Below are 23,623 nucleotides of genomic sequence, written 5' to 3' on the forward strand. Positions count from 1 at the left end.
AGAAGTGTGTGATTCCAAACTATTTTGAACATTTAAAAATTTGAATGGAGTCTCTAGGTCAAAAATTGAGGAAGAAGATAGGTCCCAAAGTTTGTAGAGGATAATAAAGAAAGAAAGAATAAAACTTATGCAGAACAATAGTTGAGTGCTACATGCAGCACTCACCTAATGATATAATATATGGACATCTATAATAATATTGTATATAATATCACGGCCAAATGCTGTGCGCGTCTCCAGACGACATTATGAATCTCAAACGACTGCTTTGGGTTCTCTGCCGTTTCTGATACTTCCACTTCCACATCAATCTGAAGTAGACTGAAACGCGACATGGAGGAGAAAGGGATTGTTGCCCGCGATTGTCTTCCACCGGAGCCCCGCTGCCCGCTGCTGAGGCACCACCGCCTTGGCAGTGCCGAGGTGGCGGTGCTGCCTCTCGGTAGCGGGCAGCGGGCAGCAGGGCGTTTGAGATAATATTATGAATAAACAACTATGTCGGGTTCTCCAACGTCTCTGGTCCTTCCACATCAATCTGAAGTTGCAGTTCAATATGGACTTCAGAGAGTCAAAGCCATTGTTTCTTTCCCCAATTCCTTCTCCACCATCGCTGAGAATCAATACACGGGTCTTATTTTGCAAACCCACACCCGCCGTACCCGCGAATTACATTTGCCACCTGACCAGACCCGCTATAAATTGATACCGACGCCCGACCTGCACCCAAAGGAAATTAGACACATTAGACGGAACGGCGGGAATTACACTATTTGGTGTTTGGAGTGGTGCAAAACCCGCGACCGACCCGCACTGTTCAGGCGTCCGACCCGACCAGCACCCGTGTCCGACACAGTACATTTTTTCCCCCGTTTCATCCAAATTGTGTGGGTGACCCGTCGGGTACCCGAACCCGTGCGGGACTCCGAAATAACCCCCACTACGAGTCTTTACTTGTTCTGGAAGTACCAGAGACGTCCGAGAACCCGACGCAGACTTTAATTCATAATATCATCCGGAGGCACACACAGCTTTTGGCCGGCATATTATATATTATATTATATTATATTATAGTATATTATATAGCTATAAATATTATATTATATTATATTATTTAGATATAGAGTCCCGGGAGTTTGCAAACGGCAACAATCACTTCTCCTGCATGCTGCTGTTCACGCTGTACTGCAGGGAGTGAACGCTGATTGGCTGTTATGCTACGTCCCTCAGGGAGTGAACACTGATTGGCATTGTGGGAGTTGTTGCCTTCAATCCGCAAGCGCCAAAAAGACACTGTGCCTTTTCTCGGTCAAGAAGGCACAAAATTTGAAATTGATGTTACTATTCAACTAAATATATCACCCACTTTCAATACAGATTCATGTCTCCACCGGTGAAATTCTCCTTTAAGATTTTGCAACGTATCTGTATCTCTTGTTCATCCAAATCTCTTCTCTCCCAGCTCCCTCTTTCACAGCTGCAATATTACCAGGTATGATACCTTGCTTCTGAATATTGGCAGGCCAGCAAGATATGTATATGAATTTTCAAAAGCATTATGTCATCCATGCCATTTTATTATAATTCCGTTCCAGGAAAGTTACATCGTCGTCTTCAAGACTTTATGCGTAAGTCTGTTTATCATGTATACAATGCCTGATATTTTCTGAATCTGCTTTTTGATAACTTAACTTTATTAATGCTTCAAAGTTGCTGTGATTCAATATGCTGCAATTTTGAATAATTAAATTGTTACTGTATTGTGACCAATTGTTTCTGCTAGAATGTGAACACAATGACAATGTGTTTTGGGCCAAGAGTTCCAACACGCAACACATGATGTGCATGCAACACATCCAGATGTGCAACACATCTGTGTACACAAATAATTATGAACACTTTCATATCACCGGTGTGCTGTATTTCTCTGCCCGCGTGAGTTATTATATAGCCTGAAAGAGAAAAATCCTCAATTGAGTGCCTACATAAAAAAAGGCAGCACGCAACTGACCTCCCTGTGGTGTTAACGTGTAAATCCAGCATCATTAACAGATCGGTATCAAGGTATGCCAAGGTTAGCATCAGCACCAGTGTCAAAACACATTCCAGTTGCCAGAATGCCCCCTGCGTTTGCCCCCACTCATGGTAAGGTTTTATGATTTTCTTTTTCTTCTACCATACATAGTCAATGTATCTTTACAGTCTATCAGCCATTAGCCATATCACACACACACACACACACACACACACACCCCCCCCCCCCCCACACACACACACACACACACACACACACACACATATGTATGTGTACACACACAGATATGTTTCCATGTTATTCACTTAACTTTGTTTTTTTTATATAGTGTGGGAGTGTGTGTGGTGATGCTGGTTTAACCTGTGCACACTGATTACTCAATGTGCAGTGCAACAGTTATGCTGTATGCTACTGCTGTAAGCCATCATCCACACACACACCGCATTTAGGTTTATTTTAATCTCATGGATACCCAAAATGAGAGTGATTGTGTTTGAATCTAAATTCTGTCTCATTTTTTATTTCACTCTAAAGTTTTGTAAGTGTACTCAGAGTTTGCGGAACTGAAAAATAGTATTTGTAATTGTGCTTCAGATTTGTGAATACCAATATATGAAAATTCTAGAAAATATGTGTAAATCTGGGAATCGGTTTGCAAATGATTCTCACATTTGTAAATTAATTGAAGAATGTATACACAAACCACCACAAAAACTGTCAACAAATACATCAATATACAATTATATTTTTGGACCAAATTGCCTGTCGAGCAATAACATGACAGATGACAAAATACTTAAGAGTGAAATTAAACTCCATAACTATACTCTGAACAGCAGTGTCATCAACATGCAATTGCAAGCTGTTTTTGTGTTAGTTTCGGCACTTATTGATAATTTTTCTTTCTTTTCTTAGTTTCTATAACGCCTGTTCTCCAGATGTTTGTCCGAAGAACAGTTAATGGGAGCTTGCCACTGTGTTACGTTCTCAACCCACTCTTGCCTCTTAAACTACTGCACAATCCCAACAGAGGTCACTACTGAGTCATTTAAATTCGTATAATCATATCTATCTCTATCTATCTATCTATCTATCTATCTATCTATCTATCTATCTATCTATCTGTCTATCTGTCTATCTGTCTATCTGTCTATCTGTCTATCTGTCTGTCTGTCTGTCTGTCTGTCTGTCTGTCTGTCTATCTATCTATCGTGATATATATAAATCAATATCTATCTATCTATCTATCTATCGTGATATATATAAATCGATATCTATCTATCTATCGTGATATTTATAAATCGATATCTATCTATCTATCTATCTATCTATCTATCTATCTATCGTGATATATATAAATCAATATCTATCTATCTATCTGTCTATCTATCTATCTATCTATCTATCTATCTATCTATCTATCTATCTATCTATCTATCTATCTATCTATCTATCTATCTATCTATCTATCTATCTATCGTGATATATATAAATCGATACCTATCTATCTATCTATCTATCTATCTATCTATCTATATCTATCTATCTATCTATCCATCCATCCATCTATCCATCTATCCATCTATCTATCTATCATGATATATATATTTATAAATCGATATCTATCTATCTATCGTGATATATAAATCGACATCTATCTATATATCGTGATATAAATTGATATCTATTTATCGTGATATATATAAATCGATATCTATCTAGTTATATAGACTATATATATGGTTATTTATATAGTTATATATATAGTTATTTATATAGTTATGTATAAAGACTATTGATATACATTGTTTTCATGTATTTACCTATTTGTTTCTGAAAGCTTATCTTTATTGCATTTATCATCCAGAAATGACTTACAGCAGATATGTCCCCACTCTGTAGAGCTCTCTATCAATGGTCAACTGGAGTCATATCCTAATGTTGGCTTCAAAAGGATTGTTATCCACAACCAAAACCAACGCATTGACATTGACCAGCGTCATATACATGTGAATGATGGACAGAATGCAACAAAGATCCGATGGGAGCCGAACATCATTGATATCCAAAGGTGACCAACACACACTTAACAATCCAAGGAGAGTTTGGTCTTATTTTGAAGCTTTTTCATGTCCAAATTAGATAAATATGTGTGACAGAAGGTACTTATTTTATAGGGGAAAACTGATTCAGAGCCACATCAAGACCACCATAATGATCGGAGACTCGCTCTTCATCATAATGCGTCATGAAGTGAAGGGTAAAAACCTTCTCTGGCCAGTCTTCAGTCAGGTCTCCAACGACACAGCCGAAGGGCTTCTAGGTAACTCGAATACGCTCTTTCTGCTGTGAGACATGGAGTACTTGTTTAAAACATAGGTGTATTTGCTATGTCATTGTGTCTTTTAAAACCAAACAGACTAATCATTTGAATGGTTTGTGGTTGCCTTTCAGCTGTCAAACCGTTGGTCTACGAGAGCGTGTCTGCTCCGTCCGGGACAGTCACGGTCAGCGGCAAAACGTTCACTGTTTCAGAGTAAGATGGATGATCTTTCCATTGGCTCTCCCACACACAAATATTACCATATGGCATTTCCCTCTCGTGATTGTGATTGTGATCAGGCTTACTTACGCTGAAATTCAAAATAATTACCTTTTCGACAGGAGCGACATTTTCGACTACAGTGTGACATCTGCGCCGAGAATAAAGTGTTGGTTTACATCTGCAGAGAATGCCTTGGAGGGACGTCTGTTCGATTTTCTTGTCACAGATTTATAAATGAATACATCTGAAATGTTCTACAATGCCATTCCTTATTGCACTGTTGCGTTCCTCAGCTTCAGAGGCATTCGTCATGTCACCTATTGGATAAGAAATAAGAGCAGACAAACATTTGTTCAAGTAAATAATAAAATGAATGAACATTGTTTGAGCGTATTGTTTCACAATCTATACTGACTACATATGGGATCTTCAATTGCTCTTTGTGTTTGGATTTCAAGTTGTATAGTGGATATGCATCAATGTTATTATAATGTATCCGTGTTGGATTGAGAAGGGAATCAAAGGTGCCCCTAAGGAACATGACGAAATGCATCTTTGGGAGAATGCAGGTTGAAATCTCTGCTACAAATGGCATGTGATTACTTATAACTAAAAACCTCTCCAACGGGTCAAACTTTAAACTTTATAAAATTACCCTGATGAGTCCCTCACATGCTAATCCCATGTTGAGCAAGTATGTTGTATGGATGATTAAGTGCATTCCAGTGGCGTCATTAGGCCTATTTTAGGGGGGCTTCAGCCCCCCTAAAATATTCTTAAGCCCCCCTAAATAATTTTATGTTCATTTATAAATAATTTTTTATTATTTTTTTTTTTACAAAAAAGTTCCGACAAATTCAATATAATGTGGCGAGAATTTGAGCTTGGATAAATAATCATATAACCAGTTATTATTAACTTAAATGTGATCATAAATCTTAGTTTCCCTTATGGAAGCGGTCAGTGCGTCGTTATCGAGTCCATTCCACTTGTTCATATAGAGCATGCCCACATCACTGAAATCCAGTCCACGTTTTCCCTGCAACCTAGGTTGTAATTTCTCAGTTTTTGTTAGCTGTTTGTGAAATTAAACGTTCGCTCACATTCTGTGCATCTCCTGGGGGCTAAGCCCCCCCTGTCCTTAAAACCTAGTGACGCCCCTGGTGCATTCTGATGAAACGTAATTTTAGTCTTCTGTGGTATGGTTGTTTCGGGCTAGGTCTGATAAGATGTTTTTAAACTGCAAAATATGCCACTCTTATGCACGCCTTTTCCCCGGTATGGTTCGCTTGTTTACACTGCCCGAGGTAATGCAGTCGCATTAAACAAGGACGGGGGAAGATGATGCGATCTACGAGAAAGACGCAGAGGAACTTTCCTTTCGAGGCTTTTGTCGGGATAAAAAACAAGTGGTCAGCAAAATTAAGAATTAGTCGGCGTTTTTGCAATTGTAAATGCGTTTGTAGCCTACACTTAGATGTATACTCATTCTGGTTCTGATTTCCCCAGGTAAACTTTCAGTCTGTATGGGCGGGATGATAAATAAGCCATGCCTACAGGGTCTGACTTCATACGGACGGATCAATACAATTTGATATAGTGCACATAAAAGCAGACACTAGTCAGAACTGATGTTAACAGTATAAAAAATGTTTGCTTTAATATCGGGTGGTCTAATATGGCAATTTACATCAATTCCAATACGTACACACTAAGACACACTCACTGAAACATACTCTGTATGCCAGTGGCGGTTTTAGGCACGAGCGAACGTAGACGTAGAACTGCCACTGCTGTATGCATCAAGAAGTTCAAGTGGAGAGAGAGAGAGAGAGAGAGAGAGAGAGAGAGAGAGAGAGAGAGAGAGAGAGAGAGAGAGAGAGAGAGAGAGAGAGAGAGAGAGAGAGAGAGAGAGAGAGGGAGAGGGAGAGGGAGAGGGAGAGGGCGGGGGCGGGGGAGGGACTAATCTTTGAGTGAACAGGCTACCAACAGGTATTGTGAAACCAATCCTATTGAGAAAGTTGCCTCAGCCTGAAGAAGTGTATTCCTGTCTACGCAGAAGTTGCTAGAAGAGTAAAGTTTTGGTTCCTTTTCTGATACACCCACATGATACTATAAACACAGTAAGTAGCCTAGCCAAGCTTATTTTAAGTTAACTAAACGGGATGAGTATTTTGAAATGCAATGAGGTGAAGGCTCGTAGACATGGTACAAGTGATCCTGATCCTATGTATTGGGATCGTTTAACTATGATTAACTGTTTGAATAGGTTTATTTAAACAAGCCACTCACGTTATACATCGCACTCTATTTCGTTAATATTCCCGATAGTTGCGCAAAATAATTCTGTCAAAAAAAAGGTATAAATGAAGGAAGCTCACTGGCTGTGAACGGGAAGGTCAGGAGTTGTGAAATTAAACTCGGGCGGGATAGGATCATCTGGAGACATGCAGATTGGGGTCAGTTTGAGATTATAAACACGGTTCTATTATTACAGATTCTAGTGATCAAGTTATAGATTATTATTTTAGTAGTCTTTCGGTATTTTTTTTTAGATCTATGATCACGTATTGAATGAGCATAGAACACGTATTTGCGATGATGTCGCAACTACAACCCTATGAAAACACGCCATCTCCTCCTCTGAAGGTGATCGCAGCATGCATCCCGCCCCCGGGCTTCTTGGGAGCGGTTACCGGGACGCACGGTGAGAAGCACGTGAGACAACATGTCGGGATTACCTGTGGGGGGTTTGTTGTTGCTGGTTTGTGTCACGGCTGTTGCTCTTGAGATCCGTGGAAATGACGCACGAGTCCGCTGCTCCCAGGTAAGCCTAGACTTATGTTTGCATTTTAACATGTGCAGTTCCCGTGTTCCTGGGATCAGAAAATACTAAATTTCCTGTTGCCAGCGAAATTGCAATAGTTTTAATTTCCTGTCACTGTAATAACAATTTTCAAATATTTGTTCACCAAAGAAAAAAAAACAATAATCTGCCGTTCCGGCACCACCTCAGCCATTCTGCAAAGATCAAACTACAGATTTAGTTGCTATTAAGCACTCATTGTTACACATGTGTGCTTTCCGTGTCCGTGGTTTTCAATTTCATCCTGTGGCTCTTTGAAGGGTCTGTCCGACTGCCGTGTGAGTGATTCGCCGATGGACGCTTGGTTTGAACCCGTGGAGGGCGTGGTGGATGTGCAGGGGGTGCAGGCGCGGGCTCAGCTGTGCTGTAGAAACAGACGGGAGTGTACCCTGTGTCTGGCTGTGGAGCTGCAGATCCACATCCCCCCTCAACCAGACACGAGTGAGGACCATGAGGGAGGAGGAAGACCCACCAACGGTCAGAGACGTGAACTGAGTCCATATCTTTGAATTGGGATAGAGATTGACCAATTGAGTAGAACCTGTACGATTAAGCAGACCAGGCGCGTTGTTAGACCTGGGCAATCAAGGCTATAGCAGATCGCTGTGCCGTCAAAAAAATAATAATGATATAATGATAAATAGCGTTATAGTTGATTTGCCTCGGGTGTACTGTGGAGTGGGTAAGACTGTTTTATTAGCAGGCTAGTATTGCCCGTTGCCGCGCGCTAGCCTAGCACGAGCAAACTCTGCAACTAGAAGGACTGAATGAAATGTGTTAAACTGTCTCCAATGATAAAGAACACCAAGGCTAACTTGGGGATCAGGCCCTATGTCCAAAATACCGAACTACCCCTTTAACGTAAACATCAACCTTACTCAGTAGGCCTGCCCCGACGAGTCAGACATGACGATTGGTCTTTCCTTTCCTTCTCAAACTACGTTACAATTGCATGTTCATCGGCCAGATTTTCACATTTTCTCGGCGGAGAAACCCCCGAACCCCCGTTTTAAAAGGTCTCTAACTTCTGGGCCACAGCCCTGAATGTTTTCAATTGCTAGCGACGCTCCTGTACAGAGATAACTACCATCATTCTGTTAGGGTTTTACATGTGTGGGCATGGGCAGCATTCATACTTTTTGGTCAGTGTTCATACTTGAATATGCCAATGGGCTGAGACAGTTTGGCCTGTACAATAAGTCCATGTTGTACAGGCCAAACCAGAACGCAGAGTTAAAGGAGTTATTAATATTACCCCCCCATGTGTTTCGAAAGGGATACTGGGTTTTGCAAGGCCTACTAGTGATGGATTCAATGATTTTTTTCCTTGATTCAGTTCACGTCGGTCAGTTCGCCAAGAAGAGTCATTCAGAATCGTTTGTTCGTTCAGTCGAGTTTCCGGTAGCGGTGAATTGAATCATGGAATGCACGGTTCTCAGCTGAGTCAGTCAGACTCAGCTCCTCCCTCGTTCTCATTCTCAAACGATCGTGGAAGTCGGTCATCAATCAACACAACATTACAACTTTAACCAAACGCAGCGGGAGGGGGGGTGTAGTTGATTATAGGATGTTTAACATATCGGCAAGATAATAGACTTGATTAACAATGACGGTGGGGGTCCCGGATGGAGAACGAACCATGATAGAATGAGACAGATTGACGAGATATTCAAATATTTGATTTATGTGGCATGACACACGAAGTACAAAGAGACTGCATGGATTTACCATTTCACTGATATTGAATCGTATTGTCGTACGCTCGCTCACTAAGCATCTTCCTTCTTCACCACTCACAGTCAGTGAAAGAACAGCGAGTCAGCGACTAGTGGATCTGGGAGGAGTCGAGTCTAAGAACGAACGATACGAAAGAGAGATAAGAATCAGTTCGGTTCGTTCTTGTTAAAGATTCGTTCATTCGAACTGATTCGGTTGCGAACGACCCATCACTAAGGCCTACTGCGAAGCATAGTCGCAAGGCATACTATATGTTTTCCTTCCTTAATGGCAATTTTACCTCTCTCATTATGGTGCGTTTTAGTATTCTCTGCGAACCGACTCGGACCTCAGATGTGACGTCACGCCCACACTTCAATCGTTTTATTATGTTTCGCTTGGTCGTTGGAGGAAAACATGGACGCCACCCGGAAAGCTGTTGTCGCGGTGCATTGGCTGAGTACCAGGCGCTCCAAAATAGGCCATAGGCAGAGATACGGACGCAGTAAGGTATTGCAGTAATACGAGTGATTGAAATTGCCATTTAAACCACCAAAGCGGTCCAAGCACAATGAAAACAGTTCATACTTCAAGTCACACCGGGCGCAGCCATCTTGAATTCTGTCTCGGAATTTTGCTCGGCCTCCTCTGAGTTCATCCGAGCAAGCAAGTTCGCCGTCCGAGGAAAAGGGGCGTGTTCATGCGTGTCGCTAGACAACGTCCTCAGACCTCCACGACGGATGGATAATAAAACGCACCATTAGATTTAACAACCCTTGAGCCCCCCTTGGCTAACGTTAGTTCAATGCTACCCATACTTACTACTAGATCTTATTTTGAAACTTCTGTTTGAGAAAATCTAACTAGCGAATGTTCCGGAAGTTGACAGCCGTGCGAAGAAGAAGGGTTGAGTTCGCCCTGCACAAGGGTCTGGAGAAGAGCAATATAATTTTTTCTGTTTCCGATACGTTTTTGTGGGAGCCAATCACCAAGCTGGCTTTTCCCCTTGCCGCGCTATTGGGTGGTTTAACACAATGACGACAGGGAAGCGACGGCAAGCAGCCAATCGCGTACAGAGTCATTTGAACTAGGCCCGTTGATCATACCCCTTGTGCTGAAGAAAATGACAGCAGCTTCCCCAGACCAACGTGCAATCTATGATTGAGCTTGGTCTGGCAATAGCCAGACTACGGGCCTCTACGAATATTCAAATCTCCTAACCTTTATGCCTCCTTTACTTAAACTTGAATGAAAAGGTGCTTCCATTCGAACATAGGAAAAGACAGCATTGTTTAAAATTAATTCGACTCCACTTTTCCTAACCAACGTCATTGCGCAACGGCGAGTACTGCTGACGTCTAGCGACTCTAGAGTGAAACTATAGATTTCCGATGTTGGACTTAAACAAGCGCTCTCTCGATCCATGCATTTTTGTCGTATTGATTTCAATCAGGTTGTTGCCAACAGTGAGAATCACTTAGGTCGAACTTGGCCAACGGGAATATTTAAGGCCACTTGAATCCTAATTCACATGTGGAAAAAAAAGAGGCTAAATTTCTGTTGATGTTGAAATTAACTGCACCCAGTAGTTTTAAACGTGAAGTCTGCATTTTGTTACGTGTATTACGTCTTACGTGTATATTGTGTGCTTAATAAGCATCAATAAATTAATTCATTTCAATTCAAATAATGTTTCTGGAAATGGTATCAATTATTATCCATTGTATTTTCTTCTCTTCTTTTCTTCTGCTTTACCGCGTCTCTCATGCGTCTTCGCGCTGAGTCGAAAAACTTTGTCGGTTGCATGTTGCTTTAAATATTGCCGCCATAAAGGATTATGGGATACCACTATCTCCTTTCCTTTCGTAAAGGTCGCTCAGGAGTAACCTATGCTAAAGGAGGGTTAAAGGATGCATCGAGGCTCCTTTCCTCCACCTTTCCTCCAACTACTTCAGGGTCATCTCGTTAGGAAAGGAAATTTCCTATGCAAAAAAGAGAATTCGTAGAGGCCCTACCTCTCCGTAGCTTAGGTGCGCATCCAATATTTTTAACCCTGCGTCGACGCAACGGAGACGGCAAGCACTGGTGATTGCTCCTCTAACAAAATCATTTCTGGAATCATCCGGTTTGACTTTGCACCTTATTTACTTTGCACATTGTTTACTTTGCACATTAAAGACCAATAAAACACCAAATAAGATTTGAAAAGCTTTGGAAGTTCATTTACAACACTATTTACATGGTTTGCAGTCGATCGGGCAGCGAATTGCATTGCATATCCGACATCCCGACAGAGAACTTTGAATGCTCGAGGGGTCTCCGTAGTTACAGAGTCAGATTACGGATTAAGGAGTAGGAGTAGTATACTTTGACATTTTAATACAGTCCAGCAAGAAAGGCGACAAAGAAGAAGAAGGGGGCGTTCCAGTCTGCGTAAACGAGAACCCCCAGCACACGAGAACGCCCATTTGTGTCTGCAGTGGGATGATATTTAACCCGATCTGGCTTCTGTTATCCTGCTGTTTGGGATTTAGGCCCTTCAGTGTCGCCTTTGATTTGAGCAACATGTACGGTTCTCCAACCCTGTTCCCTGGTGTTGATGCTGCAGTGTCCGGGTTGTACTATTGCCTGAGAGTGTACGGGCCATTACTGGCAACATAAGACTTAAGGACCTTCAAAGCTGAGTTGGAGTTGGATATAGTTAGTATTTGCGGTCTATAACAAAGCGGTCTGAAGTGGTTAAACAGAGTGGGTCTAGCTTAAGATAAAACAGTTAATACTACTTAATAACACTAGATCAACAGCGACTTTCAGCTTTCTGCTAAGGATTCACACTCTCTCTCATGTGTTGGGCAGGATCCATCAGAGTGTGCTGTGTAACCCAAACCACCCAGCATGTGTGTCAGAGAGTACGCTTCACCCTTCACCCTGATGCCCTCCCTCTGTCAAGTGCCACACAGGTACAATGGTTACTTCTTATCCCATGAATACCATCACCGTGTGTGTGTGTGTGTGTGTGTGTGTATCTGTGTGTGTGTGTGTGTGTGTGTGTGTGTGTGTGTGTGTGTGTGTGTGTGTGTGTGTGTGTGTGTGTGTGTGCTTTTGACTACAGTTAGCGACCCACCGAAAAGTGTGACCCCAGGGGGCACTGTTGCACATTTTCTGCAACATGCACGAGTGCATTATAACAAAAACATAAATAAAACACAAGATCTCCCCCCAACGGTGGGTCTTTCTTTTCTTGATACTAACATTCATTCTAAACAGCGTTTTACACAGTAGCATATAATAGGAATTGCTCAAAGGTAAATCAGCGTAATTGAACACTGTCTGTAGCTTTTTATGGGTAAAGAAGCAACGGTGAAGGACCGTACTAAATGCCCTATCATTGTATCGGTCTGTAAAATGCTAATCAAATCAAAACAAATGTATTTATTAAGCACCTTTAACAAAAAGGTAATTGGTTGGGGGGAGATCTTATGTTTTATTTATGTTTTTGTCATGACTGTCTGCGCTTCAAACTCGTGCATATTGCAAAAAATATATGCAACAGCGGCCCCTGGGGTCACACCTTTCGGTGGGTCGCAGAATTCGGTGTAACACCGGAGCTGCCGGACTGCCACCGAAGCTTCGGCGGCGGCCGGACAGCTTTGACGGCGGCCAGACTGCTGCGGAAGCTTTGGCGGCAGTCCGGCGGGGGTAGCTTGGCGTTAGTCCGGCAGCTCAGCTCTGGGAGTACAATCACTTTCTCCTCCATGTCTCCTCCTCTTGACTGCCACCGAAGCTTCTGCGGCAGTCCGGCAGAGAAAGGGATTGTACTCCCGGAGCTTAGCCGCAGGGCTGCCACCGAGTTCCCCTCGTCCGCTGGTCCAGCTATACTCTGATTGGAGTGGAGTCGAATAGTGGGAGGTAATATTCAACTGTGCCCCCTTCCTACGTAGGAGGGGGCGCCAAAACTGACTCGCTCGTTTGGTAACTCGTCGCAGGCGGGTTACTTTCAGAAATGCATATCTCACTCAAAAAATCATGTACAGACTTTTTTCAAAGTTTGTATGTGTGTGGGAGCACAATAGACCCAAAACAACACCCCAAATCCCAGACAATGTGTTGTTTTCATAATATGTCCCCTTTAAAGGACATAAATGAAAGTGCTTGCATTTATATTTGGTAGTCTCAGTAATGTCCAAAGACGGGTGCTAAGGGGTCTGCAGACAGCAAGAGAACCAAAAAGAAAAGGAACAGTGGAGCGTACAGCAAAGAATATCAAGTATTTCTTCTGCTCGGGGTCTGTCGATCCAAGCAATAACAGGAGATGTAGATGATAACGGGTGAAGTAGCAGGCTGTTGTCTTCACCACCATGCTGGGGAAGACAACAGCCCATTTCTACACAATAGGCAGATTGTAAAGTACCCTTCCCTGAATACCCTCACTAAAATGCTATGGAACCGGAGACCTCTCTAGTTTCCAAATATTCCCAATGGATTCCAATATCTTTTTGGCTGTATATCCCAACATCTCTCCAACAGTAAAAAGAAGGTCGAAAGCGTGGCCAACAGAGCTCTAGTGTTGGTGGATTATAGGCTGTATATAATACTGGTTAAAATTACTAAACATAGACTGTATATAATACATGTTAAAATGACTTAACATAGACTGTGTAAAATACAGGGTCAACTGACTTAACATAGACTGTATGCCTATGAAACTAGTACACGACTACCGGTTGAGATTGAGAGCGTGTTTGATTCAATATTTTTGGTACTTCTGGCATCTCTATTAATCTTTCAGATTGTTTCCACGTGTTTCCCTGGAGGTTAGGGGTAAAGGTCATACAAGGGTTTGAACATTGTTAGAACCATTGGGATAAGATTAATACACAACTCAGGAAATAAATAACATAGGTCTTATAGTTTTCAGATATTTGAATGCGGAAATGTTACATATCATAGCTTTAACAGAATGCAGTACAGAGTTAAGCATTTGCTAATGTTTTGTTTCAAGAATGACTTGTCCTATGTTATGATTCTATCAATATTCACTGTGTGTCCTCCCCAGCTGTCCCTGGAGGGTCAGCCAGTGTGTGCCCCCTACGGCAGCACGGCCCTGCTCTCTGTCCAGCCCTGTAGGTCACCATGCCCCTTCCTAGCGCTCACCTTGCCCTCCCTGGATGACGGTATTTGTCTTCAAAATGCATTGATAGTTTATTACAAAAAAGCATTTTCACTTAAATCAAATCAAATACTAACACCCGGAATATAACCAAAATAAACAATTTGAGTAAACACATACCAATGAGTATCTGAGCATCTGTACATTTACACTTACATTTAGGGCATTTAGCAGATGCTTTTATCCAAAGCGACTTACAATAAGTACATTTGTCAGAAGAAGGAGTAACAATATATCGCTGTCGGTACAGTAAGCATGTTCACAGAACCAAGTGCAAAACTTACAATCGCCAGGTTGACCTATTCCCTGTATACATCAAAGATAGTGAGGATAAGAAGCTACACAACATTATTTTATTTTTTTTGGAGTGCCAGGACGTACGACATACAATAATTGGGTACATTAAGACATAAAAATTACAATTTACTTATTTTTACTTTTATTTACACCTATATACAATATAATATGTGTATAAAAATGTATCATATATATATATATATATATATATACATATACATAAATCATTATTTGAAATGAATCAACTATGGTCTAATGTTTGTGTGTCGACAGTATGGGCCGTATTGTGAACATCTCTCCACACGTCTTGTGTCCCCAGTGTGTTCTCCAGCCCTCCATGACTCCATAGAGGAATGTGATGGTGAGCTCGCCTCTCCCGACCATAAATCCCCTATCATGACGGTAAGAGGAGCCATAAAGCTCAGGGTAATGATTGACCCGACTCCGGTTCAGTCCCCAGGATAACGGCCGTGTTCCACCCGGAGACGGGCCTGGGCCTGGAGCTGGGGGGCCGCCGCCCGGGCCGGCCTGCCCTGCTGTGTCTCCTGTACGAGGCCGACGGACACTGCCGGGTAGAGAGCATGCATAGACACACACACACACACACACACACACACACACACACACACACACACACACACACACACAGCCCATCTGTTTTTATTAGTTCTTTGTAATCTCAACTTCATGTTTATAACCGCTACATGAATCATGCTTTTCTTTCCAGAGTATAAACACGACAACCATTCCATTGTGGGCTGTCACCACCTGCATGTGTCTACAGGTTGCTATGCAAATCATCTTGTTAATCATGGCCTATTTAGCTGTCACATTGCATTCGGTACAAACGCTGTGTTGATTTGTGTGTGTCTGTTTGTGTGTGTGTGTGTGTGTGTGTGTGTGTGTGTGTGTGTGTGTGTGTTTGTGTGTGTTCCAGGCATGGTGGCAGACAGGGGATCAGACTCGTCGAGCTATGAGCTGCCCGTTTACAAACCACACTGGTGAGTGGGGCCCAGGAGGAGAGAGCTTTAGGGGCCCAGGAGGAAGAGCTTTAGGGGCCCAGGATGAGAGAGCTTTAGGGGCCCAGGAGGAGAGAGCTTTAGGGACCCAGGAGGAGAGAACATGAGGGGCCCATGAGGAGAGAGTGTGTGGGGCCCATGAGGAGAGAGCATGTGGTGCCTAGGAGGAGAGAGCGTTTGTGGCGGGGGCCCTTGACAGCGTTTGTGGCAGGGGGGCCCATGAGAGAGCATGTGGGGCGGGGTCCCAGGAGGAGAGAGCGTTTGGGGCGTGGGCCCATGAGGAGAGAGCAGGGGGGCCCATGAGTGGAGAGCGTGTGGGGCCCCTGAGGAAAGAGCAGGGGGGCCCAGAAGGAGAGACCGTGTGGGGCCAAGGAGGAGAGAGCGTGTGGGGCTGGGGTTTGAGGGGGGATCTGTGGGGTCTCGTTGTAACTCGCTGTGCGTGGCCCCCAGAGGCCCTGATCCAGAGGAACGAGTATAGGAATCTCTCTGTGTCTCTGGCGCTGGTGGAGCGGAGCGGGGCCCTTCTCCTTTGGAACCTGTCGGGCCCCTGCAGGCTAGCGGCAGAGGTGTGGCCCTGTCGCCCAGGCCAGGCCGGCCCACACCAAGGCTGTAAGGAGATCAGGGGCCTGAGGAACACCAGCCGCCTGGAGACCAGCAACTGGAAACAAACCCAGGAGGGCCGCTGGGTGAGGGGCTCCAGCTCCCACACTTTATTCTCTTAATAAAGTCCCATATAGCATATTTATATAGATATCATATATTATATAAATATCTATAGCCCGTATGTCCTCTTGAGTTGTGTTATTTCTTCCTCAGGAGATATCTGGGGCTTTCAATTACTTCGACCTTGGGTTCCCACCATGTGTGATGGTAAAATGTTTTAAATGCTATCCAAATATGTTGTGTCTCAGTTCAGTTCCATGCACTAAATACTTCTCTGTACATTTGAAACAGGTGAAAGTGAACCGGATGGAGCATGACTTAGGTCCCTTCTGCATTGGTACAATCCCAACTGGTACGATCTCATTGTACACAAACAATAAATAAAATCCCAACATTCTTAGAAGTCTGCCCATAAAATGTTTAAGAATGCGTTAAACTTTCAGCCAGCAGATGGCGCTGGAATCTTCTGATCATCGCTATGGTGACGTTGATTTTGTTGGCGGTTCTGCTTCTCTACTCTCAACATAACAAAATAAAAAGTATGTATTTATCTTCTAAACTTTATGAACTCAGATGACAGCCTCTGCTAAAGCGACAATACTTCATTGCCATCCAAGAAAATTAATTGGACTTTCCAGCATCACACACACACACACACACACACACGCACACACACACACACACACGCAAACACACACACACCCCAGTCAATTGACTGGTGTGTCCAAAAAGGGTAAAAAATATGAGAATCTCCCAGTGTCGTAAAGGCGTGGCCAGACAAGGAGTGATAGTGGCCCAACCCCTCGACTCAGGGCCCTCAGAGGGGAGTGAACAAGGCACAGGGGGAGGAACCTTGGGAACTATGGTCACATATACCCAACACGGCCATCGTGTGGTCAAGATGGGGAATACATCTTCCCGATGCAAGAAATGCCGTCATCTGGTGGTTTATAGGAGGAAAGAAACAGTATTCTATCAGACATCAACAGCTTTATAGGCGAGTACCTGGTCATCTGCACTACTCCCCACGTGCCACGGAAGGGAAAGCCATCTGCCCCACCTGACTATGCTAATTATGATGCGACCCAGAGCCCACAACAAATTCCCTCTGCCCCACAACAATTTCCCCCTGCCCCACAACAATTTCCCCCTGCGTAACAACAATTTACCCATCCAAACCCCCCGTTACAACAACCCCCTGCGGTGAGGTCTGGAGCAGTGTTTATGGGTCACATAGGGCGAATGAGTCACTCAATAGAGGATTTGATGACAGCAAACAACAGCCATGGTATAGACTATGCGTTGTGTATTTTTCGTCGTAGTAGTAATTCTTGAAGTGGAAATCAAAGCAACTTGACAGGTAAGATTAGAGGGTTGGTTTATTCCAGGATGTAATACCGTGAGATACAGACTTAGGTTGAATAATCTATAGTGTGGGGGGTTGAGGAGCAGTTTCGAGAAGTGTTCCTTGACTATCGATCCCTCTTCTCACCGAACCAAAGGGTTTGGGCGAGTATTATATAATAAAGAAACGTGAATAACAAAAAAACAGAAGCACTCTCACCCTTTATAATGTATATGGCCCCCCCTGTCTATCTCCGACCAGGTTGGTTCATCCTTGTCTCCTCCAAAGTGTGTGTGTGTCAATTAGCCTCAAGGTAGCAGACTCTCCCCATAAGGTGAGAAGCCATGTAGTCCTTCATGGCAGGAGCAAGCAGAGGGAGTAAGGGATGGCTCTTATCACTTTCTGCACCTTGCTTCATCTCTCTTTCTCCTGTAGGGTGGGCAACGGGCTGGCACTCTGCTAAATACACACACAGTGAGTGGTTTTTGTCGCTTTCAGCAAAAGATGAAGACACCAATTTTGTAGACATAGCTTGACCAACCCTAGCCTTTTGTGCAAATTAATCCACCACTCCTCCTTCCTCTCCCCCTCCCCCTCTTCCCTCCCTGCCCAGAGGTAAGGGGCCACACGCTGGTGTTGAGCCCCCCAGACTCGGAGGATGGTCTGTGTGAGCTGGTGTGTGGCCTGGGCTCCTTCCTCCGGGAGCAGGGCCTCGGGGTGTCGGTGGACCAGTGGAGCCGCGCGGAGCTCTGCTCTCTGGGGCCCTTGCCCTGGCTCTACGCCCACCTGCTGCGTCTGGAGCAGCAGGGGGGGGGCAGGGTGGTGCTGGTGTTGACCCGCGGGGCCCTGCAGAGAGCCCAGCAGTGGACACGTCTCTCCGGACAGAAGGAGGACCGGGGGCCGCAGGGCCCCCCTGCCACCACCGCTCCCTCCCCTTACTCTGACGTCTTCTGGGCGTGTCTGGCATGTGTGGCCGGGGCCCGAGGCCGGGGCCAAGCAGGGGAGCACTTCCTACTGGTGGACTTTGAGGCCTGTCCCAGGGAGCTGGTCTGGGGTGGCGGGCCGCTCCCGGAGCTCCTCGAGGGGCTAAATGTGTTCCGCCTGCCCTCCCAGAGCCAGGCCCTGCTGCTAGAGCTGACCAGAGGAGCTGCTACACACATTAAGGCCCAGCAGAGGACAGCGTCTGGACCGGAGATTGCTCCTCTCACCCATCAGACCCTATGACACCTCAATCCTGGACTGGTGGATTTTTATGTACATAACCTTAACTCGTTTCAGCTAAATGATTTTTAATAGAATTGCATCATTGTTTTTGTTTAAGCAATGCGTGTGTGGTTTCATCTGTGCCAACAAAACTTCTATGTCTAAAAATAAACGAACTTATCTGTTGTCGTGGTGTGCCTCAGCTTGTGATTGGCTCTTACGCCTAATGTAGGAGGATCGCTTTGGTCACGACAGTCAGCTAGCAAGTGATCCAAAGCAGACTCAGCCGGGACAGACTGAGCCCCCTCAGAGTCACTGGAGAAGAAACTAGTTTTAGAGGAATAAAAACCTCCTCGATAAGACCGAAAGGCAATCAATATCTGGCCTGTCTGCAGATATGAAACTTCCTGTCATACTCATTTAAGGTAATTCAATGACTGAAGCAAAACCTAAATATGATTTATTCTGGCGTTTTGGTCCGCTGACCCCTGTCCGCCTGTCTGTCATTGTTTATGGTACTCTCGCAATTGTTATCTCAGGCTAGAGACCCATCTCACTCCGAGATGGGAAGGTGCGCTCCCACTTGGCCTCGGCCTGCCGCTGAGGCGGCGCGAAACCGGGGCTGCTCCGGGGGTCTGAGGCGCTGGAAGGCTGAGCTTGGAGGAGCAGGTGGCCGAAGAAGGGCACGTCGGAAGCGACCAGGCGTTGGGATTTGAGTTAGGATTAAATGTCGATACCGCATGAGACCCGCTGGGTCCCGTTTGAAAGTCAGGTTAAAGTGCAACATAAAAGTAGAGCAGGGAACCTTAGATCAAACCCTGTCTGCTCGGACAAACCAGAAGTGAATACAGAGATTCAAGATTAATAATGCATCCAAGCTGCTGAAAATATGGTTTGATAAGAACACAATTGGCCGTCTTTATTGTGTTTATATGGCTAAAATACAAATCGATGTCAAGTGGATTCTTCGATTGCGGCGTTTTAAATACAACCATAAACACAGCATGGTGTGCTTGTGCAGACAGTGGAAAGACGAATCATTGGAATGAACCATCGCTATTTTAACATAGAACGAATGCAGGGCAAGCCTTTCCCATGGAAGAAAATAGTCTAAAATTACTATTATCTATTAACTATTATATTTCATGTAATTTCAAATGCGTCTTTGTTGACATCAGACGCAATGTTGACACACAAAGTGAAGATATTCAGGCGGATCTTATTACTGACTTGACTTTTTTTAACCTCGTTAGTCTGCTGATCCCCCCCAGGAAGTTTACAGAATTCTTGAGACACATTTCGTCTCTGGTCGGGCCGGGACATAGAGAAACCATGAGAAACGTTATAGCCGTTTTCAAAATAAAAGTAATTTGCCTCTTTCAAGTTTCTATGTGTGGGGGCTAGTCTATGCCTATGGGCAGCTATAGTAGGCTACCAGTTGGGGCTATGGGAGTATGTACGGTCTTCAAAAACGTGGAGAACGTTGTTATCATGTTCAATGTTAAATGTCATTATAACAACAGCATTACCTAGGCTAGTTCTAAACCTACCTCTGTACCTTTCCTCTGACAGTTGTCCCATCATGGTTCTCTGGACGCTTCTCGTGGCCGTTTGGCTGAGCTCAGCAGGGCCCTCCGTGGCCCACAGCTGTCCCGACGCCTGTGCATCATGCTCCCTGCAGGACAAGAACCGCTGTCTGGAATGTGAAGCTGGATGGACACTCTATCACAACACCTGTATAGGTGTGTGTGTGTGTGTGTGTGTGTGTGTGTGTGTGTGTGTGTGTGTGTGTGTGTGTGTGTGTGTGTGTGTGTGTGTGTGTGTGTGTGTGTGTGTGTGTGTGTGTGTGTGTGTGTGTGCGTGCGTGCGCGCGCGCGTGTGTGTGCCCCCAATTGTTAGGGTTGACAGTCCCACACATGGCTCAGACAGAGTGTTGCTCAATGGAATATCAAAAACAACCCCAGAGAAACACAAACAGTACACTCCGAAATCAATGGATTTACAAAAGGCCAGATAAAACATGATGTAAACTGTATTTCGCAACGATACTTCATTTGGAACATCAACGAACACCACTAGCCACTCGGAGAGTTGCACGTTTCTGAAAACGAACGTTTAGGGTTGTTTTAAGGACAGTTTTGTGAATACACATAGCCTGCTATTGTGAAGCAGGCAGGGGCGATTCGAAATGAGCCAAATACCCGAGACAGGACCAATAGTAAAAATGTCGGTGTCAACCACTCTATTTCATCCTAGACAAACCAGAAAAGGTGCTCAATTTTTTTTTATTTTTTTTTTCAATCTACCGTAGCAGACTCTAGCTCTATTGATTTCAATATGAATGCCTAAAGTTCATATTATATTCCATATAATATTATATAAGACCATTATATTCTACTTTTGTTAGCCTTACGCCTAGCTCAGTCATTATGCCATACCACATCACCTCCTGCTGTGTTATGAGCTGCATTGAACACAAGAAGATCTATTGTGAACACCAAATCCATGTTTCCTGTTATTTTGGTGAAAGTAATGCAAAAGTAATGTAAAAGTAGTGTAATGCCTTACAATTCAAAGACAGTAAGATTGTAATGTAACTAATTATTATGAAATTACAGTAACACATAATAAATAATGCATTACTCTTTTGAAGTAACTTGCCCAAGAATGGTTGCAAAGGGCTACATGGGACACTGCGTATTTACCATGGACCAAGCTAGTCCAACCGAATGGCGCTAAGAGGTGGTAGTGGCTGTACCATGCACCCACCTCCACAGCCCCAGGTCTACCTGAAGATAGATTCACCATTGAGCAAGGAAGAGACAACCAAAGTGTTCTCTCCACACCTGTAGGTCAGGTGTTCCCCTAACAAGCTGAATAGCCAAAATTAATTATCTTAAGGGCCCTATCTTATTATCTTAAGTTTTTACCATAATGAGATGTCACTTCCTATTTTTAGGGGGCAAAAGTTTCTGGGTTCAAATCAAAGTAAAACCCACCCACTGGCCCCATTACACAAAAGAGAGAATCGGTTCAACTGCAACCTGTTCATAAAGTCGCAATTTAAGCGTTGTTTGCATCTCAAATCCTTCACCCAGTCCATTTTTAGCCAGCCACCGAGCATAGAAGTAAGTCCATATTAATATGTACATAACATTGTCAACCTCCTTGTTCTCTGTGCTGCTGCTCCAGACATCGATGAGTGTGGCACGGCACTGGGCCGCTGCCCTCCAGACACCTACTGCGCAAACACCGAGGGCTCTTACCACTGCAGAGGTCAGGCTGGAAGGAGGACGTGTCACAGCGTCAGTACCCCACGGGTGGCTGAGGGGCAGCGTGTAATGTGTTGTTGTTCCCCAGAGTGCGACCAGGCCTGCGGGAGCTGCATGGGTAGCGGACCGGCGCGCTGCAGGAAATGTGCGGCCGGCTACAGGCTGACGGGGGCCAAGTGTCTGGGTACACCCTGAGGGATCCACCTCTTAAATTCTATAACATAACGTTTGAGCTTCAATGGGTTTTTAAGATGACATGATGACTACTTGTTTTTCTGTTTAGATGTGGATGAATGCGGGGAGACCAGCCTGCCGTGCCCGGGTCTGGAGGAGCTCTGCACAAACCTGGAAGGCTCTTTCCTCTGTGACTGCGCCGACGGGTTCATTCGTAAGAATAACGTCTGCGTGAGGACGCAGCCGCAAAGTGAGTACTTGGCATGAGTACTTGCTCTTTGTTAATTATGAATTTAAAACATCCTCACTGGTGCAGCCGGACCAAAGCTCCTCACAGGAACAGTGATGATTGGTGGCCCCCTGCAGGCGCCCAGGAGAAGGGTCTGTTCGAGGACGTCCCGGAGGATGAGGTGGCCGTGCTGCAGCAGATGTTCTTCGGGGTGGTGCTGTGTGCCCTGGCCACACTGGCGGCCAAGGGGGACATGGTCTTCACCTCCATATTCATGGGGGGCGTGGCGGCAATGGCTGGGTACTGGCTCTCGGAGCAGGGGGACCGCTTCTTAGACCGCTTCCTGAAGGGGTCCTAGGAGGGCCTCTGAGACAGGACCGCTTCTTAGACCACTTCCTGAAGGGGTCCTAGGAGGGCCCGGAGACAGGACCGCTTCTTAGACCGCTTCCTGAAGGGGTCCTAGGAGACCTGAGACAGGACTTACTGCTTGCCTCACATGAGGACATCGAATGTACGTAACGTATGTGCATTCAGGTTCATGTACCGTTACATGAACCTCCATCTCTCTGGCCAGCACCAGAACAGATGGAGCCTTATTATTTTGTATTTATTTGATTCCAGTTATGTATTTATTTTGGCACTTCACCTTGGTCAGGAAACTATTTAAATTTATAATGAATCATATCGATTTATAAACATTTTGTATACATTGTTTGTCTCACATTTGCTGTCTAGAGTTAATAAATACTATTGTATCATTTCTATGTTATCTAAAAAGAAAGACAAGAGAAATCAATGAATAGGAATTGACATGATACAATAAGATTAAAGAAAATCTGCATTTTGATATTTGTGTCATTTTCTTAATGACGTTTCCATAATCAGGTCAGCCTATATATGGTCCACTGTGTATTACCCCAAACAGACACAACTCCAGAAAGAAAGTCACCTTTATTGGATGGATATAAACGAGCTGGCCAACACTCAATAGTTATATTCTGTTACATCACATACAATAGCAAACGCTTGGGGTACTATGGACAGCCTCCGTGGTTAGGAACAGCAACATAACCGAGTCCATGCTTCATTCAA

General features: G+C 44.3%; 2 protein-coding genes across 5 annotated transcripts; both read left to right on the top strand.

The window, feature by feature from the left end:
- Positions 1-6,564: 6,564 nt before the first annotated feature.
- Positions 6,565-19,042, top strand: LOC307083858 (uncharacterized protein). Of its 2 annotated transcripts, none has more exons than XM_079747875.1 (15): positions 6,565-6,700; positions 7,227-7,404; positions 7,704-7,920; positions 12,016-12,119; positions 14,216-14,333; positions 14,946-14,987; positions 15,080-15,198; positions 15,354-15,410; positions 15,564-15,627; positions 16,096-16,331; positions 16,462-16,515; positions 16,600-16,660; positions 16,752-16,847; positions 18,089-18,127; positions 18,267-19,042. In XM_079747875.1, the coding sequence occupies exons 2-15, from the start codon at positions 7,306-7,308 to the stop codon at positions 18,875-18,877; spliced, it is 1,917 nt and encodes a 638-aa protein (XP_079604001.1). In that variant the 5' UTR covers positions 6,565-6,700; positions 7,227-7,305; the 3' UTR covers positions 18,878-19,042. The 2 variants fall into 2 exon arrangements, with proteins under 2 accessions (XP_079604001.1, XP_079604002.1); XM_079747876.1 differs by having other exon boundaries at positions 7,227-7,284.
- Positions 19,043-19,146: 104 nt separating this feature from the next.
- Positions 19,147-23,359, top strand: creld1a (cysteine-rich with EGF-like domains 1a). 3 transcript variants are annotated; one of them, XM_079747899.1, is made up of 6 exons: positions 19,156-19,281; positions 19,396-20,598; positions 22,049-22,132; positions 22,217-22,312; positions 22,412-22,552; positions 22,669-23,359. In XM_079747899.1, the coding sequence occupies exons 2-6, from the start codon at positions 20,355-20,357 to the stop codon at positions 22,887-22,889; spliced, it is 786 nt and encodes a 261-aa protein (XP_079604025.1). In that variant the 5' UTR covers positions 19,156-19,281; positions 19,396-20,354; the 3' UTR covers positions 22,890-23,359. The 3 variants fall into 3 exon arrangements, with proteins under 3 accessions (XP_079604026.1, XP_079604025.1, XP_079604024.1); XM_079747900.1 differs by having other exon boundaries at positions 19,147-19,281; positions 20,429-20,598; positions 22,049-22,312; XM_079747898.1 differs by having other exon boundaries at positions 22,049-22,312.
- The last annotated feature ends 264 nt before the right edge of the window (positions 23,360-23,623 follow it).

This window comes from Pollachius pollachius, assembly GCF_949987615.1.
Source record: "Pollachius pollachius genome assembly, chromosome: 12".
Lineage (NCBI taxonomy): Eukaryota > Metazoa > Chordata > Actinopteri > Gadiformes > Gadidae > Pollachius > Pollachius pollachius.

Bases quoted from the DNA above. Each gene is read 5' to 3' on its own strand.
- creld1a (XM_079747898.1), top strand. From the start codon at position 20,355: ATGTTAAATGTCATTATAACAACAGCATTACCTAGGCTAGTTCTAAAC. The intron at 20,599-22,048 runs GTGTGTGTGTGT...CTGCTGCTCCAG, and splicing joins CTATCACAACACCTGTATAG to ACATCGATGAGTGTGGCACG. The intron at 22,313-22,411 runs GTACACCCTGAG...TTTTCTGTTTAG, and splicing joins GACGGGGGCCAAGTGTCTGG to ATGTGGATGAATGCGGGGAG.
- LOC307083858 (XM_079747875.1), top strand. From the start codon at position 7,306: ATGTCGGGATTACCTGTGGGGGGTTTGTTGTTGCTGGTTTGTGTCACG. The intron at 7,405-7,703 runs GTAAGCCTAGAC...GGCTCTTTGAAG, and splicing joins CACGAGTCCGCTGCTCCCAG to GGTCTGTCCGACTGCCGTGT. The intron at 12,120-14,215 runs GTACAATGGTTA...TGTCCTCCCCAG, and splicing joins CTCTGTCAAGTGCCACACAG to CTGTCCCTGGAGGGTCAGCC.